The sequence below is a fragment of the Mastacembelus armatus genome, unplaced genomic scaffold (assembly GCF_900324485.2).
Source record: "Mastacembelus armatus unplaced genomic scaffold, fMasArm1.2, whole genome shotgun sequence".
In the NCBI taxonomy this organism is placed as follows: domain Eukaryota; kingdom Metazoa; phylum Chordata; class Actinopteri; order Synbranchiformes; family Mastacembelidae; genus Mastacembelus; species Mastacembelus armatus.
The window spans coordinates 1,017,129-1,037,805 of NW_022872940.1; the positions used below are offsets into that span (position 1 = coordinate 1,017,129).

Below are 20,677 nucleotides of genomic sequence, written 5' to 3' on the forward strand. Positions count from 1 at the left end.
ACATCACTGTGAAATGTACCATGGGGCTAGTCTTCTCTGACTCACTAACTTCTTTTTCAGAGGGGCTACAGAATCAAGCGTTTCACGCAGTGAGGTTACAGCACTGTCAACAACACGATCAATTTGGTAGGGAGTAGGATTAAGGCAGCTGCCCTCCACTATGTTTATACTTGGCATAGATGCAAATAAAGATGGAATCATTTTCTTAAATTTATTAACAGCGTTGTCGGATAAACATCTGCTGTAGTGGAATTTTCTTCCAGACGCTGCATGATCCATCATTTTAAATTCAAAAGTTATTAAAGAATGATCTGACAAAACAGGATTTGGGGGAAAAACTATTAGATGTTCAATTTCGACGCCATAGGTCAGAACAAGATCAAGGGTGTGATTAAAACAGTGGGTGGGTTTATTAACATTTTGAGTGAAACCAATTGAATCTAATATAGAATTAAATGCAATGCTGAGGCTGTTATTTTCAACATCTACATGAATGTTAAAATCTCCCACTATAATGACTTTATCTGATCTAAGCACTAAATCAGACAGGAAGTCAGGGAATTCAGTTAGAAACTCTGAGTAAGGGACAGGTGGACGGTACAAAATGACAAGTAGAACTGGTTTTTGTGTTTTCCAGTTTGGATGTGAGAGACTAAGAGTGAGGCTCTCAAATGAGTTATAACTGTTCTGAGGATGAAAGTTTAATAATAAGTTTGAGTGGAAGATTGCAGCTACTCCTCCACCTCGACCTGTGCTTCGAGGAACATGATAATTTTTATGACTGAGGGGGGTTGATTCATTCAGACTGACATATTCATCCTGCTGTAACCAGGTTTCAGTAAGATAAAGTAGGTTAATTTGGTGATCAGTTATCAAATCATTTACTAACAGAGATTTAGATGAAAGGGACCTAATATTTAATAGTCCACATTTGACAGTTCTGTTTTTCTGTTCAATAAGAGGAGTGGTCTTAATTTTTATTAAGTTTTTATGAATAACTCCTCTTCTGTTAACTTCTGATTTATTTGATTTATATGTTCGAGGGGCAGGCACAGTCTCAATAGGGTTTTTTGGGGGGGCCTCCGATTGGAGTAATCAGAGGTCACATATATACACATATACAGAAGGCTGGTAATTGCTACTTGAAACTCCTTTTTTTTTTTTTTTTAGCTAACAGAGGTTGTGGTAGTCTTTTTCATTTCACAAATATCTGTGGAAATTTTCATGTGTCTTTCTGGAGTGACTGTTTGATAATGTCTCAAAACCACATACTATACTTCTGCTCCCTGGCTGGCTGTTCATTTGCTGTTAAAATGTCTTTGTTTTCAGTACAAGACACTACTTCTCTGCTATAAACAAGTCCCTGTCACTTTAATTAAGCTGGCATATCTTGTAGCTGAGACACTACCATGTACAACATGTCTGTGAACAAACAAGTGTCAAGGTTATTTGGTTGGCTGTTCTGTCCTCTCTGGCATCTGACACACACTCACACTCGCACTGTTTCTGTGTTTGTCAGCTCTAATAATAGTATGGATCAGGTTCTGGATGGTCAACAGATTGCAGGCTCTCAAAGTCACTATTCTCCTGGGGGACAGAAGAGGTCTTTGTTTCTCCTGCTTAACTCAACCTCATTTTCTTAACATAGTTCACGTTTTCTCTGTTTTACCTGCTTTGCCCATTTAGATGATCAGTAATGTGGAATATTTGTTCAAGATGTTTTTTTAAATCAACATTTATTACTTAATTTTTTACTCATACTGCTTTTTTTTGGATGGTTTTCTTGAAATACTTTTTAAACAGTTTTAAGTTGTCCTGGCACTGTCCAATTTCTAATTTTTGCTCATTTTACTGGTTTGTGGTTTGTGCCTTTTTTGCAGTACATTTGTGTTTGGTGTTTTCAGGTACTTGAAGGGTGCATGTGCGTCACTTCATTTTCTAAATGAAATATTTTTCTTTTTTTGATAGTGGTTTGCAGAGCCCGACCGATATATCATTTTGCCGTTCGGCCGATATGAGCCTATTGCAGATATATCGTATCGGCAGATATGCCACCAATATTAACATTTTTTAATGTACGTTTAATGCGTTTATGTGTGTGTATATATATTGTTTATGTATACTGTATTCTATATACAGTACCAGTCAAAGATTTGGACACACGAATTGAAATGCCATTGCTTGTGCAAGTGCATCCAAACTTTTGACTGGCATTGTACTACAGGGTGGGCCATTTATATGGATACACCTTAATAAAATGGGAATGGTTGGTGATATTAACGTCGTGTTTGTGGCACATTAGTATATGTGAGGGGGCAAACTTTTCAAGATGGGTGGTGACCATGGTGGCCATTTGGAAGTCGGCCAGCTTGGATCCAACTTTTGTTTTTTCAATAGGAAGAGGGTCATGTGACACATCAAACTTATTGGGAATTTCACAAGAAAAACAATGGTGTGCTTGGTTTTAACGTAACTTTATTCTTTCATGAGTTATTTACAAGTTTCTGACCACTTATAAAATGTGTTCAATGTGCTGCCCATTGTGATGGATTGTCAATGCAACCCTCTTCTCCCACTCTTCACACACTGATAGCAACACCACAGGAGAAATGCCAGCACAGGCTTCCAGTATCCGTATTTTCAGGTGCTGCACATCTCGTATCTTCACACCATAGACAATTGCCTTCAGATGACCCCAAAGATAAAAGTCTAAGGGGGTCAGATCGGGAGACCTTGGGGGCCATTCAACTGGCCCACGACGACCAATCCACTTTTCAGGAAACTGGATTGGTCGTCGTGGGCCAGTTGAATGGCCCCCAAGGTCTCCCGAACACATTTTATAAGTGGTCAGAAACTTGTAAATAACTCATGAAAGAATAAAGTTACGTTAAAACCAAGCACACCATTGTTTTTCTTGTGAAATTCCCAATAAGTTTGATGTGTCACATGACCCTCTTCCTATTGAAAAAACAAAAGTTGGATCCAAGATGGCCGACTTCCAAATGGCCACCATGGTCACCACCCATCTTGAAAAGTTTGCCCCCTCACATATACTAATGTGCCACAAACAGGACGTTAATATCACCAACCATTCCCATTTTATTAAGGTGTATCCATATAAATGGCCCACCCTGTATAATATACGCATAAATAATATGGGCCGATATATCGATATTGGAATTTTTTTTTTTTTTTTTCATATCGGCATTGGCCCCTATAAACCCATATTGGTCGGGCTCTAGTGGTTTGTTGTGCAACCCATTCTATCTATATCTGGCAGAGATACTTTGTCTGAATACTCCCTGTTTGGCCTTGTTCTTGGTCCTGCTTTTGTGGGTCAGCAGAGAACTTTGACTGCCCATGCAGCGCTACCACCACTATAGTACCTCTTACTCCACCTTCTCACCCTCCTCAACTTCTGTAGAGGAGGTCCATGTAGAAGAGGTGGCTGACACTGAAGAGACAGTGTATGGGGAGGAGGAGGAGGAGGAGGAGGAGGAGGAGGAGGAGGAGGAACTGCAACCGATGGTCCAGAAGACAGGTAGGACTGATGGACAAGTGTAGTTTGGCCTGGATTAATGGCTTGGGCTTGGTTCTAATCTAGATTGGCTTGGCTCGTTTAGGAGGTATTAGTGAGGAGGCAGTCCCGTTGATGAAGGAGGATGTAACACCTGCTGTGTCTGAGACAGGTACGAAGTTTAATGAGCATGGTTTGATATGGCTTGGTTTGGTTTGCCATTGTTAGTGGGTGTGTTTATGAGAATGATGGCTCATTAATACATCGCTGGATATGACACTATCAAGGTTTGTTTCTTTGCAGCTTAACTATAGTTTAGTTTGTTGTGTATTTTTTTTTTTTTTTTTAAGGGGTGGGAAAAATAATCATTTCTTTCGATGCATCATTGTTCACTTTTAAAAGGATTTGGAATTGATGCGGAAAAGTTAATGATTGATTTTAATATCTGAATGAATAAAGTCCACCAGTCACACACATTTTATCAGTACTGGACTACAAATGGCCTACATGCATGCGTTTGTAACGCATGTGCTATAAGCATGTTTAGGCTTGTATGTTTACGTGTATGACCCATGTGAGAAAATGGCGGAACAGAAAAAAAAAATATGAGCGGCTCCTGCTTTGTTTTACGTTTTACAGTCTTAACAGCTAAGTAACTTGGCTTGAGGTGTTATTTGTCATTTGTTCTATCTTGAATTATTGTTACACTAGAGGCTTTATGCCCATAAAATTTTTTGGTGAGAGAAAGGTCCTTATTTTTTTTTTTTTTTATGAATAAGAGCAGCTGTTATTGATGCGAAAAGAGTCCTGTCAAAGTTTGACTCATGCAGGATGCTGTTAGGCGCACTTTTTGAAAAGCTTGGTTGCACAAGTTGTATAGCAGACTGCCACTTTAAAAGAGTAATAGTAAAAAATAATTAATTTATTCTCATAACTGATTCTTGCAGATATTTTAGAAGTATCAAGTATTTCAGATGGATAAAATATGCATCCTTGGACCTTTCTCTGAACAAAAAATTTTATGGGCAAAAAAACCACGAGACAAAACTTGTCGGAGCAAAACTGCAAAACAACTACATATATTTTAGTAGCAGCTCTAATGTAAACTCTTTATTTATTTTGTTTTTTTATTTGTACAGCACCAAATCACAATACAATCATCTCAAGGCACTTTAGAAAAAAACCCAACAAATCCCTTATGAGCAAGCACATGGCGACAGTGGAGAGGAAAAACTCCCTTTAACGGAAGAAAAAACCTCCAGCAATTTACCCAGTCTAATAAAGATGAGCTAATTAATGACAGGGTGTATTTAACCAGTCTAGTCGGGATGGGGTCTAAGATGTTGACGTGTAGATGAAGCAACTACTGATGTAAATTCAGAGAGATCTATGGGAGAGAAGCAGTGTAAACATAACTGAGGTCCTACAGATGATTCAAGAGCTACTGTAGTAGAAAATTCATTTATTGCAGGTATAGGAAGCATCTGCTGAATTTTATCTCTAATAGTTGTGATTTTATTTGTGAAGAAACTCATAAATTCATCACTGCTGAGAGCTAAGGGAACACTGGGCTCAACGGAGCTGTGACTTTTTGTCAGCCTGGCTACAGTGCTGAAAAGAAACCTGGGATTGTTCTTATTTTCCTCTATTAGTGATGAATAGTATGCAGTTCTGGCTTTACGGAGAGCTTTTTTATATGTTAGTAGACTGTTTTTCCAGGCTAGAAAAATTTCCTCTAAGTTTGTGGAACGCCACTTCCTTTCCAGCCTTCGTGATGCCTGCTTTAAGGTACGAATATGTAAATTATACCATGGGGCTAGTCTTCTCTGATTCACTAACTTCTTTTTCAGAGGGGCTACAGAATCAAGCGTTTCACGCAGTGAGGTTACAGCGCTGTCAACAACATGATCAATTTGGTAGGGAGTGGGATTGAAGCAGCTGCCCTCCACTATGTTTATACTTGGCATAGATGTAAATAAAGATGGAATCATTTTCTTAAATTTATTAACAGCGTTGTCGGATAAACATCTGCTGTAGTGGAATTTTCTTCCAAACGCTGCATGATCCATCATTTTAAATTCAAAAGTTATTAAAGAATGATCTGACAAAACAGGATTTGGGGGAAAAATTATTAGATGTTCAATTTCGATGCCATAGGTCAGAACAAGATCAAGGGTGTGATTGAAACAGTGGGTGGGTTTATTAACGTTTTGAATGAAACCAATTGAATCTAATATAGAATTAAATGCAATGCTGAGGCCGTTATTTTCAACATCTACATGAATGTTAAAATCTCCCACTATAATGACTTTATCTGATCTAAGCACTAGATCAGACAGGAAGTCAGGGAATTCAGTTAAAAACTCTGAGTAAGGGACAGGTGGACGGTACACAATGACAAGTAGAACTGGTTTTTGTGTTTTCCAGTTTGTATGTGAGAGACTAAGAGTGAGGCTCTCAAATGAGTTATAACTGTTCTGAGGATGAAAGTTTAATAATAAGTTTGAGTGGAAGATTGCAGCTACTCCTCCACCTCGACCTGTGCTTCGAGGAACATGATAATTTTTATGACTGAGGGGGGTTGATTCATACAGACTGTTCGAGCAGCAGAGACAATCTCTGTCGTTTGAGGGGGGCGGCGGCTCTAAGGAAACTGCAGAGAGGCGTTTTAGACTGAGTCTCTGCATCCCGGTCCCCACCCTGGATTGTCAGGCTTTAGGTCGGCTAATAAACTCGGCCAAATTTCTAGAGATGAGAGCTACACCATTCAAAGTGGGATGGATGCCGTCTCTCGCTACCAGACCGGGTTTTCCCCCAGAAAGTGGCTCAATTGTCTATGAAGCCCACATCGTTTGCTGGACACCACCAAATCAGTGATCCTCACCTCCAAGGCTAACAGAACCTTACACTTATTACAGGTATCATTATCGCTAAAGGAGGCAGAGGAATAACCAAACATGTGGCACACCGAGCAGGAAAGAGAGAGAGAGAGGGACAAGCCATGTTACTAGCTAGCTAAGCTAACCGGTAGGCTAATGAGCACTAAGTCTGGAAATAGCAATAAATACCGGTCAAAATAGAAAGGTACTTGACTAGTACCGGAATGTGTAGCAGTTAATGAATTATTTAGAGAGTTTAGTTAGTTTTTAGGAGTTTTAGACTAAAGCTAGTCTGTTGCTAATCTGTAGACGAACTATACAGCACAACATGCTTGCAACAGGAAGTGAATTCACTTACCCGGAAACAGTATCACATGGCTGGGATCAGGGTATCACAGGGCTGAGATCACCTTCTTGTGTAACAACAAAACAAGAAAGAACAGATAATATATCAACCCACATTGCTTTAGCTGCTAGATTTTAAAATGCAAAATGCAGCAAAATGTTCCACTATTTTCTCGTATAGCTCATAAATGTAAAGATACGTTCCAGGCAGGCTGCGAACACCAACCTGCTCAACTCCTCCTTCGACCTGTAAACACCTACAGAACTGAAACCCAGATTTTAAAGAGCTATTAACACAATAAAATGCCCTTCTGGCAGCAAGAAAATCAGAGGCTGGAAGTTGGTTTTCATGCAGTATTTATAGTAGTGAAAATTATGTTCTGCTTCATGTGCAATCCTGTTTATGATGTCCTTAGAGGCCAAAACACAGCCAGTGGACAACAAGAATGGAAAGAGGACAGAAGGAGGAGGAGGAGATGCACGAGGAGGTCCTAAATACTCTATGTTTACCTGGTTTGTTGTTCTGGGTCTGCTGGGAGTCTGGAGCTCTGTGGCCATCGTCTACTTTGACATTGTGGACTATGACAGTGTCATTGGTAAGTAAGAAGATGAGTTTAGTAACAATGCAAAGTGGTGCTGTTTTAATGTACAAAATTATACAAATACCTTTTATGCTGTCAATAATTTATAGATGTCTCAATTACGCACAACTTTACAAATTATCAATTCAAAAAAAAAGTCTCAAGGATGACACTTGACCAATGGTCTATTTGGCTCTGATCTTCTTGCTACAGTTTACTAGCCATATATAATTAATAGTATGCAAAGGGTTGTATTCAGAAAACATTGGCTAATGCTTTTGAGATTTTAATCTAATGTTAGATCTGCATTTTACAGGAGTAAAAATTGTGCTTATATGGTCAAGATATACATCTGAGAACAGTTTCACAGGCTAAATTTGCCTGGTGTGAATTCTTCAATTTAAAAAATAAAATACATATCAATTAAAAAATATATATCACATAGACCATATACAATGAATGCACAACAAAACCGAAAAATTTAGAAAATTATATTGTTCAGTGGGCATTCAGATAGCTTGTTGCACACATCTTACAAAAATCTGCAGTATATTAATTAGGGCTGCAAAAACTAATCGATATTACCGATCCAAGTGATTAGTTGAATCTAGTGATGCAGCTGTTTGCGGCAGCACAAGGTGACATGGTGAGCAGCTGCAGAAGTGTGAAAGTCACATTTTCCACAGTTAAACAATTTTTAACACTGTAATGTGGGTAGTGGTGGTGCCTTCTTCTAGTTTTTCTGTTACGTGGTCAAACAATCAGTCATCCAGTAAAATGTTTACGGTTCTCATGCCAATTGACGTAGTAACTTACACATCTTGCTGAGCATGCAGACTTGTGTTTTTCTGATGTCCGTCCACACTGACTGCATTCACACTAGCCCTGTTTGATCCGTTTTAATAGTTAGTAGTTTTAAACTCTACCTTGTTTTCTCAGAACGTCCGGTTCGTTTGGGGAGGTATGAATGTGCAATCAAACTCTGGTGCAGATCAAAGAAAAGACAAAAAAACAGACTTCATATAATAGGTTCAAGTGAACCTAAAGCAGGAAGTGGACTACAATGCAGGGCATTGTGTGTAAACATTGTTTGAATTGTCTTCTCCTTCAGTTTTTCTTGGTGCAGCACCTACCAAAAGGTTTGTTTGGCAAAGTGCAGTGTGAAAGGTCAATAATTGATAACATCATTGATTTTGATGCATTATTATTTTTGGAATGTACACTTTTTACCCACGTGTGCCAGCACGGTCGCTTTCATAAAAGTGTAATAAAAATCGTACATATATATATATATATATATATATATATTTTTTATTTTTTTATTTTCACCACATCAAATCTTTTCAATAACTTCAGACTTAACCATAGATATAAAGATTTTTTTTAATATTTTTTTTTTTATTTTTTTAGGCCCTTTTTGTCATAAGAACCTTTTTTTTTTTTTTTTTTTTTTTGATGGAAAAAACACAAAATATACAATATTTTCCAAAAAGGAGGAGCAAAGTGGAATATTCAGAATAAGGTTATTACAGCCTTGACTAGGTCAATAATTGATAACACTGATTTTTCCAGACCGAATGCAAGTTTATTTAAAAAAAAGTTTTCACACACACTTTTGTGTGTTTACAAGGCATAAACCACAGATCACTGTGGGGTGCATTTTATATGCATATGCGCCACATTTGGCGCACTGGTTCCACACCCTTCTGTGCTGTGGGCACAGGACACACTGCACCCGCTTTCTGGAGAACTGGCTGTGGCTCTTCCTTCTCCTCTTCCCCCTCCTGACCATTAGACCTGGCCCTAGGGTTGTAGGACCAGGCTGGCTGCAGTCGGTCTTCTGGGCAAATGATGAGAGCTCTGCCAACCCGCTCCAAATCGCCACCTAAAGCAATAGGCACTGTTCCAGCTGGGGTCCACAGAGGTGAACGGGACATAGGCTTTATACAGTAGCATGATATGTCTATCATGTGTCATCAGCATACACACAAATAGCCCATGTGACATGGGCTATTTGTGTGTATGCTGATGACAGGAGTAGGTGCCACAGACCTGTAAAAGAAAAAGGAATGATCAGATGCCATGAATACATTTATACACATCCTTCTTATTGTTTTGATAAATACACAATAAAATTAAGTAAATAGTATATGGCTATATCAGATAATCATATATATAATGAGTAACAGTAAATAAATTGGCAAATAATTGATGTATAATTGTGCTTACCTGGTCTAGGTGGTCCACAGACCCTTTGCAAGAACCTCCTCTGGTTTCAGGCTTCTCTTCATGGCTGTCTCCTGGAGAAATGACCAGCCAGACAAGGCTGCAAACTATTCTTTCAGACTTCAAAGATGCACCTGCATAAACATGCTATACCATGTCCAATAGGAGAGAGGAGGATCTCTCTTTATCAAGAAAAGACATAAACAGATGCATATTCTCAACCACATTATCACCACCTGTTTTTCCTGTATTTTGAAGGTGGAGCTTAGATTTATTGGGAAAAGCTTTATAATATGTCAGGATTACAGCATATCAAAAATATGTGGCTATAATGGGAGGCAATGGGACCAAATGGGTCATGAGGGTAAAGATTGTAGGCATATATGCAACTCTCCTATTCTATTCACCCTGCATTGGAGGGAGTAATGGAATGTTAAAAGTAACAATAAAAACAAATCCTGGCCAAGTTTCATACAATTAGCCTTTGAACTGACCGATATATTGAGAATTTAAAAAATAAATAAATAAATGTTTGGTCCCCAGGGTGCCCCGAGGGTTAAATGTTGGTGAAATTGCACGTGGATGGTTGCTATGCACTATAGTTGCCATGTGCATCAAGGAGAGACGCAGTGACTTTTTTTGGCACTGCAAAGAGAGAAAAATCATGCTTGATGCGAGGATTTAGAGAGTATGTCAATTTATCCTGCCATGCAGGACATGTTGTCGGAAATGTCCTGGTGCTCCTGGCGGATTGTCAGCAAAATCTGGCTAATATTCAGTCTGTATTCCTTGGACAATTGCTTTATTTTATTTTATTTTATTTTTTTACCAGCTCACCGGGATAATGTCTTATCAATGTTTAAGTGCATCAGGCATGCTGCCTCATTAGAGTTAATGCACCACTCACTTTTGATTTAAAAGCAAAATTCTAATAATCAAGAAATAGCCTTTATTTTTAATGTAATAAAATTTAGGATCTGTTTAAATGTCATCATACATAAAAATCTCTATTCTTTTGTAAAAATTAAAATAGTTGTTTGTTGCCACCCTAACATTAATTGAAGTGTTTAAAAGTCCTCCTCTCACCAGTCTGTTGGTCAGTGGTGGAGATTTGCATGTCAGATATGCTGCAAGATTTTGCTGTTTGAAATCCTGAACTATCTACCTATTCTTTAAAGGATAAGCATATTTTACGTTATCTTCAGCAAGTCACATACAGAGACTAAAGCTGTTTTCATACCTTCCTTGTTCAGTTCAAGCAAACTGAACTTTTGCCCTTCTGGCCCTTCTGTGGGCCCACCAACTGCAGGAGGATCCTAAAGGCGCCAGTGCTTTGTGGATCGGTCAGTGATTGAAGGCGGGGACCTCGACAACCCGATCCCTGGATGCTGAAGCTGGCTCTTTCCGTCCATTACTTTTGAAAACTAATATAGCTTATGGACAGTTCTAATGGTTTAAAAGGATTTGTGATTTAGAAATGAAATTTGACAGATAATCTCAACAAATGACCCAATGATTTTTGAATAGATCCCATATAGCTAATATTGTTTCCACAGCTTTGGAACATAGTCAACTCCTCCAAAAATCAAGTGAGTGGTTCTGGCACATAAGTGGTAATGCATTACACTAAAGACGCACAACAGATTTACAATTTCATGAAGTCCAGTTTGCATATACTTAGGAAATTACTCCTAGGTATATCTATATATGTAGATATTTTTTAACCCTGTACACAAACAGTTTATTAAATACATTTTTTTTTTTTTGTTGTATTGTTTTAGTTTCGCTTGTGAATGTGTCTGTTAGTTGCACAAAGAGACATCTGAAAGAAAGGTTGAGTAAATATAAATGTACAGTCAAAAGAAAAAATAATATAATCACAGGGCATGTCATTTTGCAAAACATCATTGGGCAGAGGGAATAGAGGCGAATTCCTCTCCATGAATCACCTTGGTAAACTATTGCCACGGGAAACCTATTGAAGAAAATTAAAACAAACTTTGACAAATACAAGATATTAATACAGTAGCTGAGCTATAATAATAATCAGAAGAAGAAGCAATCAGTCTTGAAATATGATGAACAAACATGAGTAAGATTCGTGGTTGTCAGGTAGTTCATTCCAGCATCAAAAGGGCCGGTGCTTTCAAACAATTACTTGGCAGGTGATAAGGTAGGCTGTCAGTCTCCGGCTGACGCTAAGTAATTTCAATCAGAAATGCAATGAGTCACATGGCATGCTAACTCTGTCCTGAAGATTAAACACAACAAATCGCTGAGGAGCTGTGGAGACCAACGAGCTATAGTTGCTACCTACCATTAATAAATTTATACTACTGGGAAATTGCAATCACCTTTATCTATGGTGAAGCCAGCAACTGATTTGGTCAGTAAGAGACCCGCTACACATTCGCAGCCCTTGGCAATTCAGTGTATATAAGGCACCTAGCCACTACTAGCATCTCTAGGCTGGCTACTAACATTGTTAGGTTAGCAGCGCTAGTCCAGCTCATAAGCATAAGTAGCATTTTTATGTAAGGATTAATTAATTAGACAGCCTCAGCCGATACATAGTAAATTAATTAAAAGGAATGTGAGTGGGCCTGGTGATGGACTGGTGACATGTTCAGGGTGTAACCCTGCCTTTCAATCGGACAATTCCCCTTGTCCCCTGGTTAGGAATAGTAATAATGGATGGATGGAATGTGAGTGGCCCAGCACTACTGTCACATTCCTTGGAACTGGAAAACCTTTACCTTTGGCAAGTTTTAAGGTTGCATGTTAAAAGTATAAAATGCCACATGATGCAGCCCTGCTGTAATTTTGTAGTGACTACAGTCCTCTCTCACAGCAAACACCAAGTGTAACAATTTACCTTTACTTTTCTGCCTTTGACTTTCTTCCTCTTTTCTGTCTCTCTGGATGCAGCCAAAGCTAAGGAGTTTCGCATGAACTTTTCTGAAGTTTTGCAAGGTACTGTCTCAAGATTTAAATGTGGATTTTTAAGTTATCATATTGCACCATCATTCTACAAGAATGAATGGTGGCACCAAATTACTCATAAGAATTTGAGTTCATCTGTATCCACCTAGTTGGATATTATTTAGAAACCACACCAAGCAGCCTCAACTTTAAAACCACTGGCAAGTTTACTGAATAATATTAATTACCTCATTATACCCACCTGTCAAGGTGGGTGGGATATATCAGTATTTAGTATAGTAATATTATATACAAATCAACATTTATATAGTTGATGAGGAAAGTTGTTCGAGCTTAAGAATCTGAGTAACTTTGACAAGGGTCACCTGCCACAGGAATGTGAGCCAAGGCTACAGCTTTAAACTAAAGTTTCTGTCTTGGCTGCTTTGTCTATAGCTGAAGAACAAGAGAGAAACTCAACTAAAAGAGAAACAAAGGTTTGTTCCTTCATTGCGGTATGTTTCTAAATATAAAACAGGAAAGCAGACAGAGATTCTGGTCTGGGTAGGCTACGGCTTTAAACTAAAGTTTCTCTCTTGGCTGCTTTGGGTTAGACTGGTGATTTTATATTCACCACAGCAAAGGTTTCTTTAACTAGAAATCCCCATCCATTCCTAGTTCTGGTAAAATTAATTTGATGTCATTAAAATTACCCAGAAATTCAGTGCTGTTATGTCGACATACTGAATACAAAAATGTACACGACACAGAGTCTAAGAGTCTTTCTCTTGTGGTTGGCATGAATTCAGATGCAGAACTATGAGTTGCATAGATATGTCTCCAATTTTAGTGTTGCTCTTTACAGACGTTTTTGTCCTTACCACATCCTTCCTTGTTCTGCAACTTCAGTATTTTAAATTAATACTATGTGCATTGGTCTGTCATGTTAATATTCTGTGTGTTATATTCTCATTCATGTTATCTCCAACATGAGCCATTTTGTTGTGTAAAGCTCGGTTTGGTCTGGAACATACAATACACCTTTCTTTTTCTCTCTAAATTAACATTTATCATATAAATAGTTTCCATGAACTAATTTCTGACATGACCAGACAGCAGTATCCTGAATGTGTGTCTTTCACTCATCATCCATTTTTCTTTCAGGAAAACTCACAGTCTACGATGCAGATGGAGACGGAGACTTTGATGTGGAAGATGCTAAAGTTCTTCTTGGCAAGTCTACTTTAATTATTTTCTGTTATTCTGCCTTGCTATCTGCTATTCTCTTTTCTCTATGTCTGACTGATGTGGTTTACAGTTATTTACCAGTGCCTCAGTTTAAAACGGCATCTGTGCTGACACTGTGGTTTGGACAGATGCCAGGTGGTGCATCTAAACCTTGGTGATGTGTTGACTCTCATTCATGAACGCCTGATTGCTTGTTTTGCTGCACATGAGAGGGCACTCATGAACATTAAAGAAATGCTTATAACAAGAATAAGCATGCTGAAGTGTTAATTTGCTGATTTTTTTTTTTTTTTTTTTCTTTCTAGGAAATATAAAAGCATGCTCACTTAAATCTAGCAATGGTCTAGTTTCTGCTATGGTATTGGACAAGGTTTGCTTAACATATAAGTGTAAAAGTTTAAGACGGTGTGCTATTTTAAGTTTCCCAGCCTGACCAAACCTTTTAAAAAAACAAAAAAAAAAAACACTGACACTCTGACACTGATGTTGCACAAGAATGCATTTACTATGCCATGTATTGTAGGTCGATTGCATGTAAATCAGGAAGTTGTGTGACGGAATTTTCAGGTCACCTAACCTCAGCATAATTTGCAGCTCACATTTGTGATGCAGCACTTCTCAGCTAGCACAACAGGCAACAGATACCACTTGTGGAACTACAACTGCCCATCCTGTACTTGCAAATAAGATGCCAAGTTTTCAAAAGTTAATCACCTCAACTGTAATTATATGTTAATATAATAATTATTCTTGTAATATTTCTTTTTCACTTCTGTAACAAAAGATAGAAAATCTGTTTATAACATAAATCAGTCATGTCAGGCTCAATTGGGCATTCTCATGCAAATTCTTTTAAATTCTTTTCCTGGATTACTGTTCATATCTGTTTGGTAACTGATCTCTGAGTACTGTTATGTTATGATGGACAAGAAATCATTTTTGACCTGTATCTGAAGTCAAATCAATTTTTATTTTTACTGCCCAATATCATAAATTCCTTAGACCCTTTAATCAGATCAGGAAAAACTGCAGAAATAAAAACATTAATGGGGAAATACTAATGAAAGAAAGCGTAGAAAGAGTAAACAAATCAACACTGCAGATCGAGATTACTGCACAGTACAGTAGATTAGAGTGTGGACATTCGGACTGTGCAATATTATGTATATTTCTGTTAATCATTAAAAATAATTATAGATTTCACACACCAGTTGTGAAGAAGAGTGTAGAGACATCAAAGATGGCCACCTCTGATTCTATTATGAGCAGACAGGAGGCAGAAAGTAAAGACCTGTTTTTTGTCTATGCTTCACCTGTGACATCTTTAACTCAGTATATTTCTCTTATCCTGTATCATCATCCCTTATTTTATTTCCCCTATTTTTTGTTACGGTTACTCTCCATTCAGTTGTACCATCTTCCGTCCTGCTGTACATCCTTTCGTCTTGCCTTATTTTTTTTTCATCCATTATCCGTAACATTTCCTTCTACTCCTTTTAATTTACATCCTTATGGACTTTTCTCCTCTTTGTGCTTCACCTCGCCGTTTTTATCTCCACCTCCTCTCCCATCCTGTCTGTTTTTCGTCTTCCCTCTCTTTCTCTCTCCTTCTCTCTTCTCGTCAGGCTTGACCAAAGATGGCGGTGATAGTGCGAATGCCGAGTCACTTGAGGAGGTTCTTAATATTTTAGCAGAGGAGGGGTCTGATTGGATCTATGGCTTCTTCACCTTCCTATATGACGTAGTGTCCTCACCTGTAGAGGGGGGCGAGGAGGAGCAGAGGCAGGAGGAATCCAGTACGACCTCCTCATCAGAGGAAGTCAAAGGGGTCATACTAGACCTCCAGAACCAGTAGGAGAACAGAAAGCAGAGCCACAGACAGTATCAAGGCTCCATGGTCCCACTATGGACCACTGAAGACCAAACTGGGGTGTACTATTGCCCTGTCCACCTGGAGGAGGATGGCATTCTGTATACGGTGGTGGACTGGTTTTCACTGCAAGAACAAACTGGATGAGCTAGCTGTACTCTTTAACAGGAAACCCCTAATAACAAAACTCTAAAAAAAACATTAAATAGCCTAAAACTTTTGGTTTTTGCAGCACAGCAGTTAAGGCAATCCATAGATACTGTGATTCCTTATATATCGAAAAATACACTACTTAAATTATTACATTCTTAAAAGAGTTCGGGATTTAAGCACATAAACAATAAAGGTGGTTTTAGATATTTTAGTTCATTAACTGCAAATTGCGTATAACAAGCTTGCAGTTTTCTACATCATTTAATCGGTTTTAAGACAGATTTTCTGTTTTCCATTGGTTTCAGTTTATAGTCAATGGTTTTCATCAATTTTTCCATCAAGTTTTTATTAATGTGTGGTGATACCGTTGTGTTCAGGGAATAGTTTAATATCACCATTTGTGCATTGCTCTAAAATTTTACATATTGGACACATACAGAAATGTAACTTTTTGTCCTTAATTAGTATAATGTGGTAGGAATGGTGTTGGAGTTACTGTAGTAACTACTTCTGGCTGTCAGGTCTATTGTGTTGTTCCATGTGTCGACTGATGCATGTTTTCTGAGTTGGTTTTGAAAGGAACTGAGTAAGAAATTACCATCAACAACCAAACAAAGCAGGAAGAATTTGTATTTCTTGTAGCAAAAGGCAGATTTACATTAAACAGCTTAGTTGGCTCATAAGTGGAATTGTTCAAATTTGGTTAAGAGTGTGGTTAAAAGTTTCTGTAGCTGAATATGATGGCTTTTTGTTTTTTTTTTGTTTTTTTTGTCTTCAGGCAATATCTCTGTATTCTGTAATATTAATATTATTGTCTGGATAATAACTATACTTACAATTTTCAGCCTATAACCACTAATATTCAAATTGATTCATTATATTCTGCTTTGTAGAAGTCCTGATATTGGCAGTTTGGTGCAGTTAAGTGTGATCATGTTAATTTATGGCCTTGCTAGCGTCAATATTAAACTAAACAGGAGGGCTTTATTCATATTAAAATTAATATTGATGATTCACATAATGTGCTGACAGCTTGGTGTAATTTGCAAATAGTTTGCCAATAGTCCCAGCTCAGCTTTTTACCTTTATCACACATCCAGGTTTATGGTGGCCATGCACAGTAACAGTACCAACTATCGTAGAAAACAGTATATCTATATAAAACGTTTGAGAATGGGGGAAATAGAACCATAGTATAACATCAACAAACGGGCAAGTAAGACCTACTAAAAGTATTATTTCATTTTGTCTAGTTTGGATTTGTCTAATTAGACTATAATATGGAGCCATTTGATTATGTGTCATCACATACCAGCAGTAGTTTCATCAACTATCTTTTATCTATATTTTGTTGGTTCAGATGAGAAGAACTTAAAAGGCCCTGCTCTCAGGAGAAACAGGATTAGAAAAGGTACTGTACAATGGGTTCATGTGTGTGCACTCATGTTGCATCATTGATATTCAGTTGGTAGCTCTCCTGACAGATCTGTTTCTAAACATTTTAGAGGTTAGAAAAGAAGTGAAGACAAAAGGTACTGTCCCTGTTTCCTGTGTTCCTGCATGACTGTGTTTGATCCAGAATAATTAAAGGAATCCATTAACGCTGACAGATTGTGGGTTTGGTTAGAATTGGACCACTTGTACTAAACCTTAAGCATGTATGACCCAGAGAGAGAGTTTTTCGCCCAAAGAGGTGTAAAGAATCAAAATATTAGGAGTGCAGCTTTACACAAAATCAGTATTAGGTACATACCTAGGTTGTGGGTGGGTCATTTTTGATACACAGCAAATTAAAAAAATGCATCAACGTAAACATTAAGTAGGTTTTTGAATCTCAATATCCTTCAAAATGTTAAAAACCCTCTGTTCACAGCAACTGAAAGTATGACAACAGAATAACCAATAAAATCTAAAGGTTCCCTGTGAAGTTAATGGTCACTATTAGTCTTGACCCTGGTCAAGCCAGATCTCATCTGTCCTTGTGTTTGGTTGGGCCTAGTTGTACATGGACAGGAGACTGTCTTGGCATACCAGGTGTTGCAGGCAAGGCTTGAGCATTGGGCTAGCAACGTGTCCCTGTAAAAACCTCATTGCTATAGAAACGGCGAGTCTCTTATGGACAGACCTCATCAGCCGATGTGCTCACCAGCACAGTTTTCTCAATGAACATTTTTGCCAAAGGTTTTACACTGTTCCACATTTATACATGTAGTGGTAACATCAAGAAACAGAGCAATATATCATCTAATGTGGGGAAGAAGAAATCTGCAAGATAGTCAATAGTGAACTGGTTTAGCTAGTGGCCTGTGCTACATATTGACTCGTAATGACAATGATCAGATATTTGCACTGAAAAACTGGGTACAGTTTGGAGTCTAATTCAGTTTCTCCAAATTAAATGTCCAAATTAATTAACTATTAATGAACCAAATTAAATGTCTGTTCCAGACATTTTTTTTTCTGTTCTTCAGGGTCTTGTCAGGTAGCGTGGGGCGGTACTATATGTCAGCTAACTGAGATAACTGGTTAATCACTGCATGGATTTGCATTGTTACAGTATTTCATTTTCTGTTTTTACACCAAATTTGTATTTGTATTTTGCATCAGTTAAAGTAGTTTAAAAAAGAGAATGAATCATATTTTGTTCATTTTGCTTGACAAATAACATTTACACCTTTTAAATATTATTACAATATAGACTGATCAACCACAGCATTAAAACCACCTGTCTGACATGTAGGCTCCTCTTGTAAATGGTCCTTATACTTAAATAGATCTTTTCTATGTATCAAGAAGGTATTTTGTGTTATTTGTCTATTCACATATTTGTGCACATGGTCACACACCAGTAAAACAGCCACTGAGAGCAACTTGGGGTCCAGCTTCTTGCCTAAGAAATCAAACTGCTGACCATGTGCTTAGTGGTTAGTTTATCCCACCAAAACAGCTCTGACCCTCCTCCAGGCCTCTGAAGGTTCCTCTGGTATCTGACATCAGGACATCACCAGCAGATCCTTTGAGTCCTGTAAGTTGTGAGGTGTGGTCATGGATTAAACCTGTTTTTCCAAAACATCCTCTCTGTTCCCCAGGTATAGTCTTTGGTGTCCATCATGCCCATGACCCTGTCGCTGGTTCACCTGAACACTTTTGTTCAATACTGACCACTGCGTACTAGAGGGTGACACGGGAGTGGATTTGCACACCTTTCCCGTCCCATCCCAGTCCCATGAAAAAACTGGGGGGAAAAAAATCCTGTCCCGTCCCAATCCCAGAAAAACGACTGCCATTCCCTCACACTCCCGTATTTTTTTTCAACATGGTGCATTACGGGTGTGTGGAGTGCGTCATTTACTTAACCAGCCACACCAAAACAAACAGGAGAGCATACAGAAACGGGGCAACTAGAATTGAGTTTGAAATTAAAATACACTGCTCAAAAAAATAAAGGGAACACTAAAATAACACATCCTAGATCTGAATGAATGAAATATTCTTATTAAATACTTTGTTCTTTACATAGTTGAATGTGCTGACAACAAAATCACACAAACATTATCAATGGAAATCAAATTTATTAACCCATGGAGGTCTGGTTTTGGAGTCACACTCAAAATTGAAGTGGAAAAACACACTACAGGCTGATCCAACTTTGATATAATGTCCTTAAAACAAGTCAAAATGAGGCTCAGTAGTGTGTGTGGCCTCTGAGTGCCTGTGTGACCTCCCTACAACGCCTGGGCATGCTCCTGATGAGGTGGCAAATGGTCTCCTGAGGGATCTCCTCCCAGACCTGGACTAAAGCATCTGCCAACTCCTGGACAGTCTGTGGTGCAACATGGCGTTGGTGGATGGAGCGAGACATGATGTCCCAGATGTGCTCAATTGGATTCAGGTCTGGGGAACGGGCGGGCCAGTCCATAGCCTCAATGCCTTTGTCTTGCAGGAACTGCTGACACACTCCAGCCACATGAGGTCTAGCATTGTCTTGCATTAGGAGGAACCCAGTGCCAATCGCACCGGCATATGGTCTCACAAGGGGTCTGAGGATCTCATCTCGGTACCTAATGGCAATCAGGCTACCCCGTCCCGAGCACATGGAGGGCTGTGCGGCCCTCCAAAGAAATACTGCCCCACACCATTACGGACCCACTGTCAAACTGGTCATGCTGGAGGATGTTGCAGGCAGCAGAACGTTCTCCACGGTGTCTCCAGACTCTGTCACGTCTGTCACGTGCTCAGTGTGAACCTGCTTTCATCTGTGAAGAGCACAGGGCGCCAGTGGCGAATTTGCCAGTCTTGGTGTTCTCTGGCAAATACCAAACGTCCTGCACGGTGTTGGGCTGTAAGCACAACCCCCACCTGTGGACGTCGGGCCCTAATACCTCCATGCTCTGGACACTGCGCTGACAGACACAGCAAACCTTCTTGCCACAGCTCGCATTGATGTGCCATCCTGGATGAGCTGCACTACCTGAGCCACTTGTGTGGGTTGTAGACTCCGTCTCATGGTACCACTAGAGTGAAAGCACCGCCAGCATTCAAAAGTGACCAAAACATCAGCCAGAAAGCATAGGAACTGAGAAGTGGTCTGTGGTCATCACCTGCAGAACCACTCCATTATTGGGGGTGTCTTGCCTATAATTTCCACCTGTTGTCTATTCCATTTGCACAGCATGTGAAATTGATTGTCAATCAGTGTTGCAATTAAGTCTTAAAAGTGTGATTGACTTGGAGTTACATTGTGTTGTTTAAGTGTTCCCTTTATTTTTTTGAGCAGTGTATATAGTTCGTTTATATAATAGATATTAGTGTATAAAGTTGGGTATCATTGGCTGCGTCTGAAACCGCATACTGTCTAGTAGGTACTCCATGTAAGTACGTACCTACCTCCTGACCGTTAAAACAGTACGTTCTACGTGGAATGAATAAAGGCAGT

General features: G+C 38.8%; 1 protein-coding gene and 1 pseudogene across 15 annotated transcripts in view; both read left to right on the forward strand.

Moving 5' to 3' along the window:
- The window catches only part of LOC113143885 (zinc finger protein 208-like), a 905,597-nt pseudogene that overhangs the window by 816,993 nt on the left and 67,927 nt on the right, over nt 1-20,677 (forward strand).
- unm_hu7910 (un-named hu7910) overlaps nt 1-20,677 on the forward strand; it is a 51,197-nt gene that overhangs the window by 3,571 nt on the left and 26,949 nt on the right. For 4 of the 15 annotated variants that reach the window (XM_026329506.1, XM_026329507.1, XM_026329509.1 and 1 more), the window contains exons 1-6: nt 1,584-1,904; nt 3,345-3,541; nt 3,624-3,689; nt 7,158-7,337; nt 12,477-12,521; nt 13,635-13,703. In XM_026329506.1, coding sequence (XP_026185291.1) covers nt 3,361-3,541; nt 3,624-3,689; nt 7,158-7,337; nt 12,477-12,521; nt 13,635-13,703 — 541 coding nt within the window. In that variant the 5' untranslated portion in view covers nt 1,584-1,904; nt 3,345-3,360. Of the gene's footprint in view, nt 1-1,579; nt 1,905-3,280; nt 3,542-3,623; nt 3,690-7,157; nt 7,338-12,476; nt 12,522-13,634; nt 13,704-17,101; nt 17,153-17,246; nt 17,274-20,677 lie in introns of those variants that run through there. The other 11 variants (XM_026329500.1, XM_026329497.1, XM_026329496.1 and 8 more) reach the window with 11 other exon arrangements.